At 38.1% G+C, this 22,537-nt stretch overlaps 2 protein-coding genes across 3 annotated transcripts in view; one reads left to right on the forward strand and one right to left on the reverse strand.

Moving 5' to 3' along the window:
• The window catches only part of CTNNA3 (catenin alpha 3), a 555,174-nt gene that overhangs the window by 294,525 nt on the left and 238,112 nt on the right, over window positions 1–22,537 (reverse strand). The gene's annotated exons all lie outside the window — the stretch shown is intronic.
• LRRTM3 (leucine rich repeat transmembrane neuronal 3) overlaps window positions 15,938–22,537 on the forward strand; it is a 90,511-nt gene continuing 83,911 nt past the window's right edge. Inside the window, exon 1 of the mRNA XM_075505309.1 lies at window positions 15,938–17,518. Within this exon, the coding sequence (XP_075361424.1) occupies window positions 15,938–17,518 (1,581 nt within the window). The remainder of the gene's footprint in view (window positions 17,519–22,537) is intronic.

Consider the following 22,537-nt stretch of genomic DNA (forward strand, 5'->3'; position numbering starts at 1 on the left):
AATAAACCCTGAAACGTTGATTTTCAACACAATTTGTGACTTTAAAAAAAAAAACAAAACAACCTTGAAAACTGGTAAACGGTAGGGGTAACTTTCCCTGCCAATTGCTAATATATACAACATAAAATCTGATGTCAATTTACTAAAACAGCAGCTCCTAGAAAAAAAAAATACATTTAATTTCTATATGAACACACAATACCATCTAGGCAGTCCAGAAGCACATAAAGAGGGTCATGGCTGGCGCTCCTCTGGGTGAAAAGATCAAAATAAAAAAGCTAGATGGGGAAGAAGACATTAATAAATGAAAGGAATGGAATTCTTCTTCAGAGAGAAGTGTTTCTTGGTGATAACCCCTCATTTCACATGTATTCTTGTTGATTTACTTCTTTGACAGTAACAAATGTTAGTGTTGAAACTCTGGCTCATTTGCATAAGTCCAGGATGATGGGTAAGATAGCACCTCAGCCTCAGAGAGAGGAGACAATGCAAAGATGCTGTAACAGACCTCTGGGACAGCAAGAAGTCCTGATGTCAGAAAAAAAAAAAAATTAAAATCTCAGTTTCAAAATTCAGTGACTCCCTCTTTCCTTCAGCCACTAAAGAAAGCACTGAAGAACTGCTACGTGACTGACTATTGTCTTCAAACATCGAAAGTCTGAAGTAGAAGGAGGAAAAAAACCCAAACCTTTACAAGGCTAAAAATGTAAGGACTGGAAACACAGGGTTATACTTACTTATTAAGTATGTTACCCGTATTTATGATAAGGATTTTCAAGACTTTAGAGAGGAGAGATTTCAGGATTTTGAGAGAGAGAATTACATATGCAGAGAAATTCTAATAATTTTAAATTAGCAAAATGTATTGCCTGTCCAGAGAGAGAAAGAGGAAAAAAAAAGCTATATTATAGATCTAGAGAAGCTGTTCCCAGTTTAAAGGCAGTAACAGTAAGGTAGGCTGACATACAACAGTAACCATCTGGACCGCAAAATAAGGTACTGTCTTATGGAAAGAAAGTTGAAACCATACCTTCACCTCATGAAGGTATGGTCAGAAGCCAACTAGAAAATCAGGTGGGTTTGCTTGTTTGTTTTTAATGGATGAAATGAGAATAGCAAAGTTCCTTATGGTTATAAAAGATTTGAAACAATTAATAAAACTGAAACCTTTTTATCTAGCTGCTGTATTTGCTTGCTGGCATTCAAGCATATTTTAATTTCCATTTGCATTTCCTGAACAAGAAATGGATCCCAAAGAGACTGCAAGAATGCCCAAGAACAACCTTTTTAGCAATCTGGAATTCATGATTTTTTTATTTTTTTATTTTTTTTTAATCTGACCTCTTAAACTCAACAGGTTAAAAATTAGACATTAAAAATAGAAATTTCAGTAACAACTTCTTCTGAATTTCTTATTAAGTATCCTATGGAACTGGTAAGAATAATTATATACCATAGATTGAGATAAAGCCATTAAATATGGCAGTAAATATAATGCTTTGCTTTGTTTTATGTAATAAACCTTATTTGGCTCAACAGAAAGAAGAGGTCTGAGTCACAGGAAATGCATTACAGAGAAAAGTGCACTCAATTTTCATGAATGTTATGTTATCTTGAAAAACTCTCTATGTTAATTTTCTGAACCATGATGCATGTCTATACAATAACTTCAGTTCCTTTCCAGCTGTGTGCATAGGAGCTTTGCACTTTTGAACAGCTCAGGAATAGCAGTGAAATTTACTTGAAAGTCGCACAAAACTGTTTATCCATACAGTGTTTGAACCAATTGAAGAAATGCTGTAAGCACAGATAGACTGACAGTCTTTGGAAGCATTCATTATTGTTTCAGCTATGATAAAATGGGAATGACAAGTATCTTGATAACAGGATTATCGCATTTCCTTTGTAATCTTTTTCCAGAGCAATAACATTTTGCAACAGCATTCAGGAAAATCAAAACACGTCCCTTGTCTGCTATAGCAAAATTCCGATATATAAATATCAAATGGATGTTTATTTACTTCTTCGTGCATTAGAAAGTGATTCAACTTAGATTTATATATTGATTAAAGGGAGTAGCAGGGAGAAAGAAAACACCTCAAATCACAGAACACCACCACTGTCACCAAGCTGTGAGGAACCTGAAGGCTGATGCCTTACAAACTGGTACCAGTGCACTTGGATACACGCACAGACTCACAGAAACTACTCACTTCAGTGTAATGTGGATGAATATGCATGACTTAAACTGACCTTTAATTGTAGATCTAAGAAGGAGCTGAGAACAGTAAAACATGACATCCTATATTCTCATACTACTTAGCAGAAATGAACCTTGCAAACAAGACTTTTAACCAGTACCTGAGGGACTTTTCACAAGGTGGTGAGAATCTCATTATCTCAGCCTCTTTCCCCGTGGAATACTAATCCTGAATAACTGGACACAAAAGCTCCCCTTTAGAATGTCAAATAAGTTATCTGCTTCAGTTCAAAGTTAATGAAGATGCAAAGTGAAGACACAATGTTATAGCATAGCTCCCTAACCCCAAATGAAGACATTTAATAGTACAAGGGACAGCTACTTATAACAGAAGAACATTTTTCATGCCAGTATGTTTAGACTAAATGGTATTATATACCTCTTGTCGTAACCAGAGCTAAGCAAATTTTAACTCTATGGTGTTTACATGGCTCTTGACTTATGAAGGCAGTCTCCATTTAACAGACAGATTCATACTGTGTTTTCTTCACATGAAATAATTCCCTTTCTTGGGGAAATAAAGACAATGGGAGGCCAGTACAGCTGACTGATGAATGCCAAAACCTATTCCATTAAATAAAGGTAATGACAAAACTCAGGAGAGGCAGCAGCACTTCATAGTGAGTTCCCATTTATTCATTTTGTCTCAAACCCAGCAACAACTCCTATAGATTGTCTTGAACTCCAAGACAACAGAATATTTCCATTTTGGATTTTATCAGTCTTCTAAAAACATCACCTACATCACACACAGGCATGTCTAACACATACTCACAAGTTCTGTAAGAGTTATTAATGCTTAAATTAAAAATGCATAAATGGAACCTTAGTGTAAAATATGATAGATGAATCCCCTTGAATATCAGGAGTAAAACTATCCAAACAGTGACTCTACATAAAGTATTTACCTCTGACCTTTGTTCTAATTATGTAGAGTACAAATTAGAGACAAATACGAGACAGTCATTAATTCCATAGGGAGCAGAAATCAGCAAAACATACTCCCAGTAATTGTTATGTTAAATCATGAAACCCATCACTAAGTTCCTAATAATGACTTCTGACAGACATATCAAAAATATGTGCTGCAGGTTACTGTTGTTCTGTTTGTACTGTTTGTTTGTTAAGGTTGTACTGTTGACTCACTGATATGCCTATTCACTAGCACTCCTGGGAAGTGTTTAAATAGTATTTCACTCTATATAATGATGAGTAAAACTCTCCACAATTTTTAATTCTTTCTTGTTTGAGAACATGAGAAACTCCCTAATGATTTCATACATGGTTTCATAAGTGGTTTCTACCTTTCTTGAATGGCAACAATGGAAAAAATGGGAACTGAAACAAAGCAGATTCCTTTTCTGCTGCTGACTGCTTTTGCATTAAACTGTGGCAAGTAAAATAAGCTGTTACTGACACACATGACACTTCCAGCTAGCCTCTGACAAGGAAGCAGCATACGGTACCAAGCAAACTGTGCAGAAAGCAAAAGACAAATACTAGCAAAGGGTGGCAGAGGCTGCACACTTGTAAAGCACTGAAAAAATTTACTCTTTTTGAAATATATTCTAGGCACAGTGGGACATACAGGATTTCATACATTTTTGCTGCAAGTGGCCTAAAGTAAAAAATACCAGGTAAGTGGCAATGTAAGCAAAGAATACAAATGTACTAGATAAACACTTTAAAATAAAATGACATAAAATAGCCAGCAAGTACTTCCAGTAGCTGTGAAAAAGAACAGCAACAGAAGAAATGTCACTAGCATATCTATTAAATTATATGCTGAACATTCAAGAGGGTAATTTTACCAGACTTAAAAGGATCAGCAACCCCTCCCCCCCTTAATCTTTTGGATGCAACTTGTTGTATTAGTTGATGATACAATATAGGATTAAATATTCAAAAAGAGAAAGAGAGAGAAAAATATACCAATGAAGAATCCTCTCCCACTGTGAAATTCTGCAAATGAACCACATTCATTACGTGGTAATTAATACTGTTATCAGTTAAGACATTTGACTGTAAAAAACTACGCTACAAAGAGTAGGAATTCTCTCTTTCTCGGTGTCCCTGATCTAATTTACAACAGCCTTTTTTAAGTAGAAGATCCAAGCTGGAAGTTTATCAGTACTGTGCTAGTTCCCAACGTGTCAGAAAAGGGTAATGACAGAAGCACGTTTCCACAGTTCTCACTAAAGGTACAATAACCGTCACAAGCAGATTTGGATTTTGTGCACAAACATGAATAACCAGAGTAGTCACTGTTACTGGAAACCTCTTCTAAATCTGGCTTTGGATAAAACTTTGTTTTATCAAAATTAAGGAGCTTTGCAAAATCAAGTCTTGCAGTTCAACTGTTACAGAGCCTGGCATATTCACTCCTGTGTTCCTCTCACGTTTCTGTGTGTACGAAAGGGTGGAATGGTAAACCCTGGTCTTTACCTGAACATACGAATTATCAACTTCTTTAAAATGTTAATCTTTTGATCAGCAAGTATCTGATGCAGAATTCCAAATACCATGGTATTTATGTAAGGAGCAAATATATTCAAGGACATTTATAGTCTTCTTTTTGGAGATTCTCTTATACAGTGGTGGTCTGATATGACTACAAGACTTTTATCCATTTACAGATATCTCTATTCTAACAGCATATTTCTACTTGACTTTAAATCACACACAGAGAGAAGAACATTGAAATTGCTATGTCAGATAAGAGTGCTGGATCTCTTCAGCTTTCTGTCTCAGAGTGGCAAGTACTAGGTATTTTAAAGGAAACTGCAAAAATCTTCATAGGAGACAGCTCTTATGGAGTAACATGGCCATACAGTACCTTTTTTTTTTTTGGTCTTTTCCTAACATCCATTAGTTACTTTCTGGCTTTTACATTGAAACATGAGAATTTTACGTCTTAGTTTTTACTACGCTATGTGAATTCTTTGTGCATGCAAACAGCACCAAGGCACATCACGTTACAAGGAAACCCATAGAGATTGTATTGTGGGTTTCAACTATCATAGTATAAACTAAACTATACAGCTGAAATTATGCATATTGATGAAGTAAAAAAAAAAAAAAATCAAAGGTATATTTAGCTTCCCCTGAAAAGTCCTTCTTTTCTATTTTCCTATGAATTTCAAACTAAACAACATTTTGACATCATTCTATTTATGATTGCTCTGTGTATTAGATTTGTACATAGTTATCTTAAGATTAGGATCCTTTTTAGTCTTACTTTGATAGAATAAAGTACATCACTTTCCTAGGACCTTACAGTCTTACAAAGGAACACAGGAAACTACTCAACACACAGCAGTAGAAACCTCCACAGGAAGTATTTTTGTCGGGTTAATTATATTGGTACATGTCTATTCATGCTCTGGATTTAAATCCGTTCAGTTTGTCCAAATGACAAATAAATGAGGACACAAACATATGCTGTAAGATCAAATCAGCAAGTCACATGGTTTCCCTGTTACACAGACAGAAGATTTTTCTGTCATATATCTGTGACCAAAGAGGAACCTTATAAGAACAAGTGGATAGAGATGCGTCTGTTTCCTGTGTGTCTGGAGGCAAAATGTCTGCTTTTGAAACTGAGTTCATGCTTACAAATCCTTACTATTTTCTCCCAATTCCTGTTACCATTTAGGGACACAGAAATGGAGCCGTTGACTCACTCAGGTTGAGCTTTCCTGTGCCTCCACTATGTAGGCTGACCAGAGTCTCTGCTTGGTTATCAATTGGCAGCATTTATTGCTTTCTAACCTTTGTTGTATGCAACTAAGCTGCAAGAGAGCAAGGTGTTTTTAAGCTTCTTACCTACTTAGGAGATACAGAATACTGCATAGAAGGATTTACAAAATGCAAAAACTACAACACGCCTATCCCACTATTGTTGCAAGAAAGAGAAGAAAGGGTGAAAACTCTCATTCGTCTCTTCATGTCAGCTTCCTCTCTTCCTCCCTGTGCCTGCAGCACTCTTCAACATTTTGGCCAATCAGAAATTAACATTTTGCAGATATTTATTGTTTTACACTGTGACGCAGCAGGCGAAGGCCATGTATAATATTTGAGTCCCTTTGAGTTGGTTTTGTCATTTGTTTGCTGTCCTGTGTACTGGATAAAGACACTTAGTTTTAATAAACAGGAGAGTATACTGTCACAGAAACCAAAATAAATCTGCAGTAACCAAGATTTTTGTTTTGAAATTAATTATATGGGAGTCTGTTGCACTTTTGTAATTCACTTAAATATGCTGGGGTTTGGTTGTATGTTTATTTTTTTATTTAATCACTTTTAATTTAAGGCAATTTTCTTGGGTAGACATGGCCTGAAAAGATGAGCTAATAAGTCATTTAAATCACATATGGTTTCTTCAGAGCTCTGTTTGCCAGACACACCAATGGGAAAAGAACAAGAAGGATGGCAAATACTGAACAGAATAGTCAAAACATACCTGCAACAATTCACCTTTTCTATTTTTTTTTTTTTTTCAAACCAGAAACTTCTAGTCCATCATTACTGGGCACAGACGAGTGACCTCTGTGACTAAGTGGAAGCCGATTACAGGCTGGTTAACTAACCAAGATTGTCAGTATAATTAAGATTCTGAGCTTTCTCAGGAACACCAGGTACCAAAGCTGGAATATCCAAAAACTGCTGTAGCTTGCTTAATTGAAAAAGACTTGACTGAATTATTAAAAGCTACAAAAATCTGAAACTTTTGACGAAAAAGAGAACAAACATTTTTTGCAGGAAAATGCCAGAAAACAGAATTAGGCTGAAGCCAGGAAAGGAAGTGACTAAGCATGCAACTGTAACCATTTGGAATAAATCATTTTTATGCTAGTCACAGTGTGAATGAACATAATTATATGGTTCTTAACTTTGTTCATGTTTTTCTCTTTCAGTTGCAAATCTGCTCAACTGTCATGTTTAGTTTTCTCTTCAAAATGTTACTAATGCTGTATAGTAACACATCACTCTGACTGTCTCTGGATTTGAAATCACAATCTCAGAATACCACACTTGAGTCCAAGCATGAGTCCTAATAGAAGCTAGAATGCTTTTTTCTCTGTAGAGTTTTTCATGCATAAGCAAGTGAAAGGAGAAACTGGAAATTATTTTAGAATATTTCAACAGGTCAAATGAAATCAAGGTATTCTGCACTCTTTAATTGCTTACACCTTGTATGCCTGTTTACACTGAAGAGCAATAAGACTAGGAAGTAGCTCTACCTACAAGAATAGTCTTACCTACTAATCTAGGTCTGATCCTAAGAAATGCTATGTATACTCATCTTTCGTTTCAAGTAGCTGAAAAATGTTAGCCACCCATCACAATTTTAATATGGAAAATTAAAGGTAATATTCAGCAGATTCTTAAATAGTTTTCAAAATGGTACTCTTGTAACATCAAAAAAAGGTCCTACAGTGAACAGAAGTTAACGAGCCTATTAACCAAAGCTTTGAGATAATTTTGCATTTTAAAAGTAGCCTGTTTTCCTGTAGTTGACAACTATGTTGTCCTCACATGGAATTTTGCCATTTGGTCATTCTATCTCAAAAAAATGCATCAAAATAAATGATACCCATAGCAAGTAATAAAAATGACAACAGATATGGAATAACTTGTGTTGGAAGTCCAAAAAGGACTGGATGGCTTAACTGATGGAAAAGACATATGTTTGAAAATAACTAGTGTCAGACAAAAAGTGAAGTAATCTATTATGCTGATCAACTTATAGGATAATTAAATGTTACTATCCCTCTCTCATAAGTGGAGATACTGAGATGCAAAGAAAATTAAGGTAAAAGCTGAAGTTTGGAAAGCAAGTTATAATACTTTTTTAATGGCTTTTGATATGATGTGGACGTCATGGTTTTGCTATAACAAAAGTTCGTCAGCTGCCTCCCTCCAGCAGTCAAGGAGCCACCGCAGCCAACAGATATTCCCACGCTGACCTGACAGAATAACTAACTCTACAACTTCAGCATATAGTGAGATAGCAAGGCAGTTTCATTTGGAGAGCCAAGGAGCAACTAGTTAAATGCCTAACAGGGAACATGTCCGAAATTCCTAACATGTGTGAAGATGCATTGTATATATATGCTCTATGCTGAGCAACTGACAAATATTCATTCCTCAGAAAAGTATACATAGGGTAGGAGTTAAGAAGGAGAAGCTATAAGCAAAGGCATGAAGGTAGAGGGAACAGCCGAGGACAAAAGGCTAGCCCTGAGGTTTTTAACTACACATCGACATTGAAGACTGAAAAGGTCTAGGGTTTGGTGGAAAATAAACACTGTCAAAATGGCCACGTTACTGACACTACCATCACCTCATTGGTCCTTAGTCAAATGTTACCGTTCCTGTTCTTACCAATAAGCCAGGACATGCTCAGAGCTCCCTCCTTTCCCTCTGGCCAGAATTGAACACTGTCAGGATTATTTTTTTCCCCCCAACAAAGTGTCTTTCTGTCAGAAAACATTTATTTGTATAAATCTTCTATTGAAATATACCCATTTAAAGGAAAACTTCATCAGAGGATGCCTCCAGTTGTCCAATTCATTCTCCAAAGAAGAAAAAGTATTTATGTGCATGCACATGCATACGCTCCACCAACCCATAGTTAAATTGCTCATTGCACTAGTTCTAGGTAGACTATCAGACAGAGCCAGACATTCCAATGTCCTGAATGGCCCCATAGTTTTCTCTTCAGTCTTACTGACACACCAAGACCTACACTCCTTCCTTTTGCTACTCACCAAGCATGACCATCATTGGCAAGTCATGTACTCTTCAGCCGATGAGAGCTTGGAGCAGCCTATGATATCAAGCAGAGCCTCAAGGGCCACACAGGTACATGTTCTGAAACCAGGTGCTATGGGACCAGGCTGCAACTCTGTTTGAATTCAGTTATGCAATGCCGCCAGCCTGATGTCCCAGCCATTATAGAGTTCTCCATGAACAGAACTTTTCTACAAGATCTCCACGTTAATCTGGCTCCTCAGGAAGTAAGTTCATTACCTTTGCCACCTATCATAGTCTGCCACTGATGCATATGCAGAATTGTTATAGCAAGGCAGAAGTCAGACACACCTAGGAGAACAAATCATACTTCATAGGCAAGCATATTTCATGGTGACACCTAAGGGTTTCTGAATATTTTAGTCTACATAAACCCCATACGTGCTGCCTGGACAATAAGACAGTAGGCACTCTTCCAGCAACGGCATCCTGGCCCATAAAAGACTGGGAAGCATTTGCAACAAGCCTGGATTTATTCTAACCTAACCTCCCTGGCATCTTCATAGAGACTACAGGCAGAATCACAAGCAGGGGCCACTAAGACTGCTTTTCACTTTGCACCCACACATCACCAGAGCACTTACGGCATGTATCATTCATCTCCACAGGTTGAAGCTAGCACTGTGTGTAACATGTAATTAATTTCTTTTCCGTCAGTGATGATCATTTGCCTTCTGCTGCTTCTACTCATATTCCCCTTTCACCAAGATGCTGGAGCACAAGCCTGAATGAATCAACGTTAAATCCACTGAAACAGAAGCAGCACCTACCAATTTCAGAGAGTAAGTAAAATGATAGCTTTGCATCTCACGTAGTCGTGTCTCCAGAGGATGAGACTGAAGCACAGGCTGCTTGCCTTCAAACAGCTTCAAAATCATAGGACAAAAAGTCAATCGGGGAACAGTTGTGTGTCCAATGCCTCATTAAGGATACAGGAGTTATGACAGGATCCAGAAAACCTAGCTACCAGATGCCATGAACAAAGGTTGTAGGCTTTGTATGCAGCATTATCTACCCTGGGACAGCTCAGAGGCCCCTGTGACCTATCCACAATGCACAGATTTAAACAAAACAGTACAGCTGGAAAAGTTTCATTATTCAACAGTGTGTAACTGTGCATGAGGAAAGCGATAGCCTGTGTTGCCCTGTGAACCACGGCACCGAGGAGATCCTCGGGGTATACACAAAGTGACAGATGTGTCCCTGATGTCCTCTACAAGCAATCAGATGTTACAGAGGTTACTGTCTCCTAGGAAGGGGGCATGGCTCCTATTCAGCTTCAGATGTTCCTTCAGCTTATCACAGAATTTATAACATGGGATCCTTTCACCCTCACAGAGGCCAGGGGAGGCCTTGCAAAGCTAATTATTCCTATCAGGAGAGAAAGGGGATATTTTAATTTATCCACCTCTCCCATCTACCGCTTACCACCACAGTCCTTTAGGTCAGTACTGACAAACTACTGGGATAAGACCCTCCCTACTCTCAGTCCTCTTTTGCTCTTTCTTCAGAGCATTTTCTGTTGCCTCAATTTCCCTTGCCTGCATGTTCCTCGAACCTGGCTTTCCCACACTTCCCTTTCCTTACCTCCGCCTTTGGCAAATCCTGCATCCTGAGTTTCCCCTCTGTCTTCCCACGCTCTGATATTTACACTGGGAGTTATACTCCCCCAGCTCTAATCTGATCCTCATGGAACAGCAGGTTCATTTAATCACTGGCTCAAAAATTGCAAACACATTTTATTAGACTTATCTACTCTTAATGATACAGTGATAGCACACTACAGTACCATTTAGAACAAGCTAGTATTCCTAACCCAGCTGACTCCTAGTTTCTTTATAGTGAAATAAAGTCAAGGGAAAGACATACATTGTCACTTCATAAACCCAAAAAGAACACAGTGCAGCACTTGTTAACTACAGTTCCCCAAAGGGACATGCGATTACATACATAAAGGCAATCCTAGACCCAGGAGCTCTATCTGTGAACAGAAAAATGCTGTACCCAGAAGTCTAAATTCTGAAGTTTGTGCATTAAGAACATAATGCACTGTGGCTAGAAAGGATCATCCTGCTTTTCTGAATGGAGTTCTTACGAGAGTAACAGAAATGGAAACTTTTAAAAAATTATTTCTTTTTTTTGTAACAACATCATGAAACAAGAACTGCATTTTAAAGAGTAAGCGTGAAATGTCCTGAAGAAGGCTGATGAGAAGCAAGTGACAGAATGGGAAGGCTTTTGACTGCTGATTTATGTAGAATCCCACTAGCACCTGGTAACTGCTGGTTCCTCATGCTTTGGGAAATACACGTCTTCCCTGCACCCTTCATCCCCATTCTACTGGAGCCTGATAATTCTGTCATCCCTCCTTTTCAAATGTACTTAGCAAACATGTACCTGGTCATTACAGGTGCCTTCTCTGAAAAATGCAAGATTTGCCATTTCCTCTTTCCTCTGCAAAATGTTTCAACTCCAAACCAGCTCTGTGGAGGAACAGGCTTTCACAGTGAATGTCATCTTTTGATTCACCTTTTAATATTCTGGCTGCAGTTCATGTTAAGCTTTCTATAGGGAACTTGCAGCTAGATACAGAGCCCACAGCCAGAGTAAATGGAAAAAGAAAATACACTAGGATTTAACTACATAAGCAAGAACAAAACCAAATATGATATTAAATTAAAGCAAATTACTGCAAAATCAGATAGTAGTGAAATCTATCTAGAACAATTTCCAGCCAGAAAACCTATTGAAAATTTAGTACCAAGAGAAAAATCTGAGCCATCACTACCTTGGGATAGTGCATCATTTCCAAACAACTTTGAATTTAATTTGTTGTGCTGATGAAGAAAACAATGTGTTCATCACAGGCTCCCCCCAACACATCACTTTTCATCTGTATGAATGTTAAGACATATTTAGCAACACATTTGTCAATGTATTTTCCGATGTAATTTTCCCCCTCAGAAAAATCCCAGAAAAACAAATCGTAGTGATCACGGAGGCATACAGTTCAAAACTAATAAGCTTCCCAGGTTCTGTGGCATCTCAATTTACGTCTAAGGCTGAAATCCCAAAACACAGACTGTGTGCGAAAGTACACAAATAAATGAAATATTTCTCTTAAGAGTATCTGTCTTTGCAGAATTGCATAAAATGATGTGTTCATAGGCAGAAGAGAAGGAATCACATTGCTTCTGAGCGCTAATATTCAGTCAGCGTGAAGTCATTGAGACTTCTGTTACTTGCAGATTTTACCTCCTGTTCCTGACTGGGAACTGCTGTTCCAGGACAGGAGGTAGGGCTGCCTAGCAATGGAGCAGAGGTGAACTTAAAATGCCCTATGACTACAGCAACTATCCTGCAGAATGAATACACACAAACTCACACGGAGTACCAGTTAAATTCACACCAAGCCTTCAACAAACTCCTGGATTTTAGGCACTCAGGAGCTGTGATATTAGTTCTAATGAAAACTAGCTTATCCATAAGAGAATTTACCCAGTTTAGCCTTGAGTTCTTTTTTTTCCGGTTACTTGAGTTAAATGGTAATGCAACAGGGTTGCACAGATATATAAGGTGTAGTTGATACAAGGCAAAGGTTAAACCATTTACAAAAGGTATCTTCTTATCTAAAATGCAGCTTTAACTTAATTCTCTGTTTTTCATAGTTTATAATATGGGCGGACTGGTCTGAAATTTTGTATGAAATGTTTCATACTGGGAGCAGCTTTATTTCCACAATTTTAAAAGAACCCATTCAGCTGTATGAAGATACAGAAATGTAATTTTAAAAAACTGTTTATCAGACACTGGCACTTTTCCTGCTGGTGTAATTCAAAAAAGATCTCAGTAAAGAAAATTGAATTTGGCAATCCATTAACATAGATTTGATGCTCTCTCTGTTCATCTCTTGATGTCTCACCCCTTTCAGAAAAATGAAGATAACTCATGGTAAAAGAGTGGCTGTTCCCTCTTATTTGTCCAGTATATTGGCAATTATTAAAATCCTGGAAAAGCTACTGAAGCTCTGCTGACTCATGGTGGCAGAGATGTTACTTGTTAACTCCACAATGAAGACGGAGCAGGGAGAGAAGACAAAAGGGGAAAAGCCAGAGAATAGGCAAAGTTTGGGGAGAAGGCTCAGACTGAGCTGGTATACTAAGTAGCACCAGCTCTTCAGGAGAAAGAATTTGTATGTTATCTGAAGCTTTACATGCTGTGTTTGAACCAGGTGATTTACACCTAATTTCATGCCATCTAAGTTTAGGAACCTAACTGAGCCATTTCAATAAAGAGTCTACTTGTCACAGGCATCCTCTACTGTCAGCAGAGGAAGAGTGGCAGTTCCAAGAGGCAAACTGGCTTACCAAAAGGTCTGAATTGTCTTCTGAAGCTGCCAATCCTGCTCTATCAAGTACAGAGAGCCCCCAAGGCAGTGATGGAAAACCTACAACAGGCACACCAGGACTGGCACGTGACACTCCTGTCAGCAGAACAGCTCCCCAGACTATCACAGTTCCCAGTGCAGTCTGCAGTTTGTCGCTGGCTCCTCAGCCCTACAGATCAAAGAGCCAGAAACAAGCTGTAGTAGAGAATGGGAGATGGTGACAGTGACGGAGATTAATGGAGGAACTAATCCTTTCCCTCTCCACAAATCTGACCCAAAGGGGAGAATTTTCACAGGATATGCCTTGATACAGGTATGTATTTCTGACTCCTGACATGAAAGATGTTCATAGTTGTTAGCCAGGGGCGACTGTGCTCCTAATTTAGGCACTATAGATAGGTGCGTTAATACTAGTGAGATTACTCTAAGCCTGAAGTCATTCACAGACTAAGTACTAGGCAATGTTGGCATTTTAATGCGTGGAAAATTCCAGGTTTCACCTCATTTTAAGTTCTTCTGTGCTCACAGCAGTGAATAAAAAGGGAAAAGTCAAAGTACATTATTCCAAGGGGTAAGGATTCTGCCTCAGAAAGGAAAAGCAGTTCTCAGAGCTGTCTGGTTGCATTTGAGGGACTGTAATCTGTACTCCTCTTTTAACGAGCAGCACACTTCTCTTCAGGCTCTAGCCTATTCTTGCACGACAAAGAGCCATGATTTTACACTTTCCCACCATCATCTCTGATCACATATTTCTTGGTGAAGGAAGACTGCCAGCATGGTGCATTTGCTGTAATGCCATCTTACCTTTGCTCTGCCCAGATAAGAGGATGTGTCCTTTCTCTACAGCATGCAGGAAAGAAGGGAAGAATAAGGAAAGAGAAAAAGGCTCTTTATGTGATATATAAGGACTGCCCAGAGTCACACATCTAAAAAATCCTCTGCATATTATACCTTCCCATAGAATCCTGCCCATGTCATAAGTTACAGTAAAAACAATTCACCTGATTAAGGTACTACACCAAGCTCCTTAGTCCCAATATTGTAAGGGTTATGGAAGCCTGTGTTTGAAGCGTTAGTGTTGTGGAACGAAGTGACAGCAAGTTGGGAAATAAATGAGCACAATACTCTCTTCTAACCTCCTGGCACGGTGCCTTTTAACAGAGAAGAAAAAAGCAAAAAGGCAAAATGTCAGCTCCAAAACATTTTTCATGTTGTAAAATATAGTGTCCCCACTGAAAAGCTTGATAAGAGACACACTGAGGGGGCTGATACTTCACTAAAAAATAGTGAGTTATTGCAAAAAGGTCATGTGAACACATGTCTAATGCAGTAAGGAAAAAACCCCCTAGGACTGAAAATTTGTATCTATGTCCTACAAATGTCATGTTAGCCCTTCAGACAAAAGTCTCAGCAGCGCATGCTGAGCTATTAAGTTCAAGGATGCAAACCAGCTTTCACAAATAGCAAGAGACTAAGAGGATTTGGCTATTTCAGCACACCTCGCTAGTTTACATCGAAGCTGACCATTCTGCTCCTATTAGTCACTCAGAACAATCACTCTTTTCCCAGCAGAGCTTACTCATTTGCAAGATAAAAGGAAGACATTTCTGCACATGCCCATAATATTCTTCACCACTGGGGGCAGCTTTACATAAGACTGCATTCCCCGAAACCAAAGCAACAGTCAGACGGAGCTTTCAGAATGACAGTATGCAGAAGTGAGCAGAGCTCGTTCATTGTACAGGCTTATTCTACCTTCTATGCTACAAAGCAGCTTCCTAGCCGGATCGGGTACTAAGTAAGGGAACTGCTGTGCTATGGAATACAGATGTGTGAATTCAGATAGCTAAATAGTGCTTGGAGGAATCTAACATGCTTTCCTATAAAGAGAAATTTTAAAAGCCAGGTTCCTAGCTATAAAGATGCAAAAACGTAACATCCATGAAGATCCTATTACCTAGGAAGAATTTGACATTTTGCTGCGAATGCTGTGTTGGGATTGATTTATTCTTGGAGTGTTCTGCATGGCTGGCAAAGAATAATGTTCCAAAATCGGTCCATCTCCCAAGGGGTCCAATTTTTCTTCCTGGGTGTCAGCGAGCCCTGACTCACTACAGTGCAGCTGACAGGGGCTGCCATGCTTGTGGCACACTAAGCAAAAAACAAAAGACCTAAGGACGACCTTTGAACAACACAAAGAATGGGTATGTTTTTCATGTTATTTTTTTAATGTATAGTTCATAGCCACTGCATAGCCCGTGCTTTAATTACTCCATAGACTTACCTTGATGTGATTTATTATTACAGTTAAATTGCTTAGGGATTACACCTTTTACCCAACTGTTTTTCAGTGTTTATATAAAGGCATTCTTTAAAAAAATCTGAGTAAAGAAAACAATGTGAAAAGTAGTTGAGTCGAGCTAGGGATTTTTAAATGATTGTTGAAATAAAAGATTTTAGCATGATTGAAAGAAATGACTGATGTGTGGGGGGATAACTTTTCTAAGTTGTTTTTATTTCCAGGTTTCAATGTAATTAGGCTACTGAGCGGATCAGCTGTAGCTCTGGTAATAGCCCCTACTGTATTACTGACAATGCTTTCTTCTGCTGAACGAGGATGCCCTAAGGGCTGTAGGTGTGAAGGCAAAATGGTATATTGTGAATCTCAGAAATTGCAGGAGATTCCCTCAAGTATATCTGCTGGTTGTTTAGGTTTGTCCCTTCGATATAACAGCCTCCAAAAACTAAAATACAATCAATTTAAAGGTCTTAATCAACTCACCTGGCTCTATTTAGACCATAACCACATCAGCAATATTGACGAAAATGCTTTCAATGGAATACGCAGACTAAAAGAGTTGATCTTGAGTTCCAACAGAATCTCCTATTTTCTTAATAATACCTTCAGACCTGTGACAAATCTCCGGAATTTGGATCTGTCATACAATCAGCTGCAGTCTCTGGGATCTGAACAGTTCAGGGGCTTAAGGAAGCTGCTGAGTTTACATTTGCGGTCCAATTCCCTAAGAACCATCCCTGTTCGAATATTTCAAGATTGTAGGAACCTTGAACTGTTGGACCTGGGTTATAATCGCATCCGAAGTTTAGCAAGGAATGTCTTTGCAGGCATGATCAGACTGAAAGAGCTTCATCTGGAGCACAATCAATTTTCTAAGCTCAACCTGGCACTTTTTCCAAGGCTAGTCAGCCTTCAAAACCTTTATTTACAGTGGAATAAAATCAGTGTGATAGGACAAACGATGTCCTGGACCTGGAGCTCATTACAAAGACTTGATTTATCTGGCAATGAAATAGAAGCTTTCAGTGGACCTAGTGTTTTTCAGTGTGTGCCCAATTTACAGCGCCTCAACCTGGATTCAAACAAGCTCACGTTTATTGGTCAAGAAATTTTGGATTCTTGGATATCCCTCAATGACATCAGCCTTGCCGGGAATATATGGGAATGCAGCAGAAACATTTGCTCTCTGGTAAACTGGCTTAAAAGTTTTAAAGGGCTGAGGGAAAATACAATTATTTGTGCCAGCCCCAAAGAGCTGCAAGGGGTGAATGTTATTGATGCAGTGAAAAACTACAGCATCTGTAGCAAAAGTACCACGGAAAGGTTTGAATTAGCACGAGCTCTCCCAAAGCCAACGTTTAAACCAAAACTCACCAGGCCTAAACATGACAGCAAGCCCCCTCTGCCCCCAACTGTTGGAGCCACTGAATCGAGCTCCGAACCTGAGCACGACACAGAACACATCTCCTTCCATAAAATCATAGCAGGCAGCGTGGCCCTTTTCTTGTCTGTGCTTGTGATCCTGCTGGTAATCTATGTGTCATGGAAGCGTTACCCAGCCAGCATGAAGCAGCTGCAGCAGCGCTCTCTCATGCGAAGGCACAGGAAAAAGAAAAGACAGTCACTGAAGCAAATGACTCCAAGCACACAGGAATTTTATGTAGATTACAAACCTACCAACACTGAAACCAGTGAGATGCTGCTGAATGGAACAGGACCCTGCACGTATAACAAATCAGGCTCCAGGGAATGTGAGGTATGAACCATTGTGATAAAAGAGCTTTTAAAAGCTGGGAAATAGTGGTGCTTTATTGAACTCTAGGGACTATAAAGGGAACGTTTTTCTCACTTTTCTGGCACAGCTCTTCCATGTCACTTTTTTGTACATTCATAATACTGGTCATTTTACTCCCATACATAATCAACTCATTGAAATTTAAATACCACAATCAATGTGAAGCCTGAGCTTTGGTTTAATACAATACCTATTGTACAAACCCTCTACTGATTTCATTAAAGTCTCTCTGTTTTTAAATAGAAAACTTCTTTCATAAGTAATCCACTGCACCTGCAGCAACTGTGCCTCTGTTTAGGGAGAAAAATGACAACAATAAAAAAAAATAAATCAAACCCAGCTTCCCCCCTCACCCCCCCCCAACCTAACCCCAGCCCTTGCTCTGAAACTCACTTTTTGAACCAAGAACAAGCTAAAGACCCAGGTACTGTAGCATCATATGAATTCTGAGTTGTCTGAGGAGAGAGATGGTGCAGGAACAGCTGTGAAAGAATACCTGATTTCTCCCCGACACAAGATATAATATAAAGCCTGTGGGGAGTTAAAGCACTGTCTTAGGACATGAGGCATCACACCAAAAGCAAAGCAGAAGGAAATTTAGGCTTAATAAAAATTTTAAAATAAAAATGTACAATGGGATTTACTCTACTGCATTATAATACAGTGTTTCTAGGGCTGATAACTATTAATTGAAACCTGTTTATGTGAATTCATACAAAAGGTGCCAGTGTTTATCCCTTACATCCAGTTGCCTTTCAGAAAGTAGTCAAAAGGCATTCATTACATGAGGAGCAGAAATTCCTTATTGATGCAATTAGAGGAACTCAAATGTGCAGCAGCAAAAGCAAGACCACTTCCTGCACGCATTTGTTTCAGTGCTCATTAGAAATTCTCTTTTCAAGACTGTCAAAGACATTAATGTAGCTGAGGAAACCATTAAATCTGTCATTTTCTTCTATTTCTTTTTATTTGCTGGGCTGGGCTTCTTAGGGTTTTGTGATCTGTTTTGCACACTGTCCCTCTAATAACTAAATAAAGCTTCATTACTTACAAAGCCAAACAGTGTACATTTTAGAAATACTGCAACTGCAAAGAGCTTTCAGAGAAAATTGGTTACTCACTGATCTGAAAAGACTGCATCCAAAAATCCTTAAAGAAATCAGCGACAAATTATTTTTCTCTCTTAGCAAAACCCTAATGACATTACAAGAATTCACAGATATTCATTTGTAATGTGTAGTCATTCATCAGTGGTCCTGGACAAAATACAGATTTGTAACCCGGCTACTCCCTGTCCTCCCTCTCCCGAAGTCATGTATTTTTGTTGGTTGCAGAAGAATATAACATCCCCCATGTTTCCAAATAAATCATACTTCCTATTCTGATTATCAGGAATGGGGGAGGGTGTTCATTCTTGAAATAATACAGCAGCACCTATATAGAAGCGAGTCAGTAATTTAATTATCTCTATACTGTAACTTGATTTGGCTTAGTAAACTGCACGTCTTCAATCACTTGGGAGGGAATGTTTCTACAAAGCAGTTTCACTGCAGCAGATTAGAAAAAGCAAAACCTTAGCAGAATGTTCTCCTGAATTTTTACTGGAAAAAACCTAATCACAGCCAATCACCTTGAAATATGCTAGATACAATGAAAACAAAGCTAGAAAGCATCTCTTAAAAAGAACTAATACACACTTGAAGGGTTTTTGTTTTGTTTTGTTTTTTTCATATAATGAAACCATTCTCATTTTCAAGGACTGTAGTGAGGAAATATCTGAGAGCAGAAGTTTGAGACCGTACTGAACCCTGCAACACTGAGACCCCGTTTTACTGCGTACAAAGAGGATCCCACACAATTAATAATGCAAGTGCTTGAGATGCGTTAGCAGCACTGAGCAGACTGTGTTTTTTAACCTGAGCTGTACCTTGAAAGTTGCTATTAAAAAGTCAATACACATTGAATTATCTTAGCTATTATGGGATTCAGTTATCTATCAGCAGGTCTTGGTTATCTCTGTACTGAAGGATTAGAGTTTGCTGTAAACTTCGCGTGAAGAAGTATCTCTGTACTTCTACAGACTTTAATGTCTGCAGCAGTGACTAGTATTAGGCACAGCCAAAACAAGAAAGATTTGGCCCAAAACATACATATGTTCATATATACATATATACACACACACGTATGTATGTGTGTGTATATATATATATTAAAAATATCTATAAAAATAAAAGAAAATTTTGCTATTTAGTTTTGGGAGTGCTAACTGCAATCAGAAAATAATTTCATTTATTTATGAATTATAAATTTATGAATGAAATGAAATTTATGAATGAAATTATAAATTTCATTTATTTATCTATTAATTTAGAATTTTTGCTATTTGAAAATATTTAATACATCTTCTAAAACTTCTTAAGGGACTGTGATTGTCAATGAGTTGTATATAACTGAGTTTGACTTTATATGCTTCCTTTGATGTTTCTTTAATGCCTTGCTCTAACCATAACAATACTCAGAAAGAGCCAATCCATAACCTCCTACAGAAAGCAATACCTGTAAAATTATCACTAGCTCCCTTTGAAAAAATATGTCATTATGGGCATGAAAAAGAAAATAAGGCCAGTATGTCATTAATCATAGATGGATAACAAAAATAATAATGAAAATCCAGCATGTCTATATTCAAGCACAGACATGCTCAGATCAACTAATTTATTTATTGCCTGAAAAACTACAGATTCACTTTTCATTAATTTCCAAACACATACCAAACACAGATGAACGTGTAATTGCTGCTATAGTCATTGATAATGAAATTGTTGCCCGATTACACAAAATAAGATGCCCGGTGTAACTCTTTGAACCTTCTTGCACAGCCTGAGACCTGCAAGCTGAGTTGTTAAATCCCATTCTAGTGGCTACGGCTTAGAAAACATTTTAAACCAGCTTCACAGCATGTTAAAATACATTACAAAACCCATTATTTCATCTGTGCAAAGACTGTATGAACTAAGCTAAACTTAGTCTCACCACTGTCAAATTAAACACTATAGAAGTGACTTGTGTTGGGTGGCTAGGCCACCAGAGTCACAAATTCTAATAATCTCGTAGGAAATGACCTGGTCTTAGCTGAGCAACTTTCAGTCCCTGTGAAAGGCTGCCCCTTTCCTGAATACAAATGAACTGTTAAAGCCTCAAAGATTCCAGAGAAGAAATTTCTCCTTTGCTTCTCTCTAGTTTGGGCAGCGGGTATCTAGAATTCTGATCCCACTTTGTCTTGGGTTTTAAATATTTTGGTGCCAATCTCTCACAAAACTGTTAAAACCTTTCTGGGGTGATGCCAAGGAATCCTCAGAGGATGTGCAACAGCCATGATGGCCGTTACAAACCCCCTAAGCTTCATACAAGTATTTTAGGCACCAACTTGAGGAAGGAGATGTGATTGAGTGCCTCTAATGACCTGGCTATCCCTTAATGGATCTGATGCTGCCTACATATTCCAAGTTTAGGAGAGCAACAATGCATTTTGAAGGTGTCTGGGTTTTGTTTTGTTGTGTTTTTTTAATCAACTTCTCTTCCTTTTCCTGAGTCATATATGGTGTTCTGGGGCTACCACTCGAAGACCAGGGCTTTTCAAGCCACAGACAAAATGCAGCACTCTTCCATGCTTGTTTTCATTTTCACTGGTTTTGCAGTCTACATGTATTAAAACAATGTTGAGACAAATGTTAGGTGGAATCACCAAACAAGACTGTTTCATTTTATTGTAGCACCCCAAAAATCTTAAAAGAAGTCGGGACTTCCTCTGCTAGCTACTGTACAAACACCTTCCAACAATCTCTTACATAAAATGTTTACAAGGGATGTTGAGAAGACAGACAGAAGATGGCAAATAAACATGGCAGATTTGAGGTAATTTGCTCAAGATCAAATACCAGTTGAGTACTGGGAATATAATCCAGTCTCCTCACACCAAGACATCCTCCTAGCCAGTGGACTACTTGGCCTCTCAACTAAACAACCTAGCTCCTGGAATATTGAAGTGGTATTTCAGAATAATAAACCACACAGAATGCACAACTTTGGAAAAAGAAAATAACTAATGTACTAAGCAAATTCAAGGAGACTGGTAATGTTCATTCACTGTGTTGAGATTACCTCCAGCAATTGCAGAGTAAGAGAATAATAATGAGAACAAGTGGCTCGAGTATAATGAATGCAAGCTTCTCTACTGGCTGGAAGGTTTTCATTACTCACTATCTGCACTTAAACAGTCATCACAGCTTAAGGTTTGGCAATGCTCTTTTTTTTATTATTATGAAATAGTGAACCTCGATATAAAATTCAATTGCAAAATGAACATAAATGTACAATATTCCTGCAAACACAATTAGACATTTTCAGTTTGCTGCAAGCTAAAGGTCTTTGCTGTCAGCCACTCAACTCTAGATAAATATTCTCTTAGATGAATTTCTGTGGAACAATAGTGACATCCAGCGGGTAGTTAGCTTAATCACAGGTATCTATTGTCTATATCAATTCACATATAGATGTGTTTGCCTTTTTATTTTGTATTCTTCTGTATCACATGATGATAGCATCAAATCCTTTCAGTGTACTAAGTATTCAACTGTATTTTGACTTCATCTCTGTGTATAGGAGTCATAACCTGAATGTAGTGAATGAGTGGAGAAAGTAAGAGTAGATGAATGCTAACAAGAAATGGTCTACCCAGTGTGTAAGTCACTACTGTCAGTAAAAGGCAAGAAGCATATAATAAGCAAGCAAGGACAGGAGCTGTAACAAATTTGTGGCCACTGATTTAGAACTTATTACTTATAAAACATTACTAAGTGACTTTAAGATACTATAAAATAAACTCGGGCTACAAACAACTCATTCAACTTCCAAACAGAAGATTTAAAAAAAAAAAAAAAATTTTTGAGTTTATTTTTACAATAACTAGAGAAAGATATT

Source organism: Mycteria americana, chromosome 6, assembly GCF_035582795.1.
Source record: "Mycteria americana isolate JAX WOST 10 ecotype Jacksonville Zoo and Gardens chromosome 6, USCA_MyAme_1.0, whole genome shotgun sequence".
Classification (NCBI taxonomy): Eukaryota; Metazoa; Chordata; class Aves; order Ciconiiformes; family Ciconiidae; genus Mycteria; species Mycteria americana.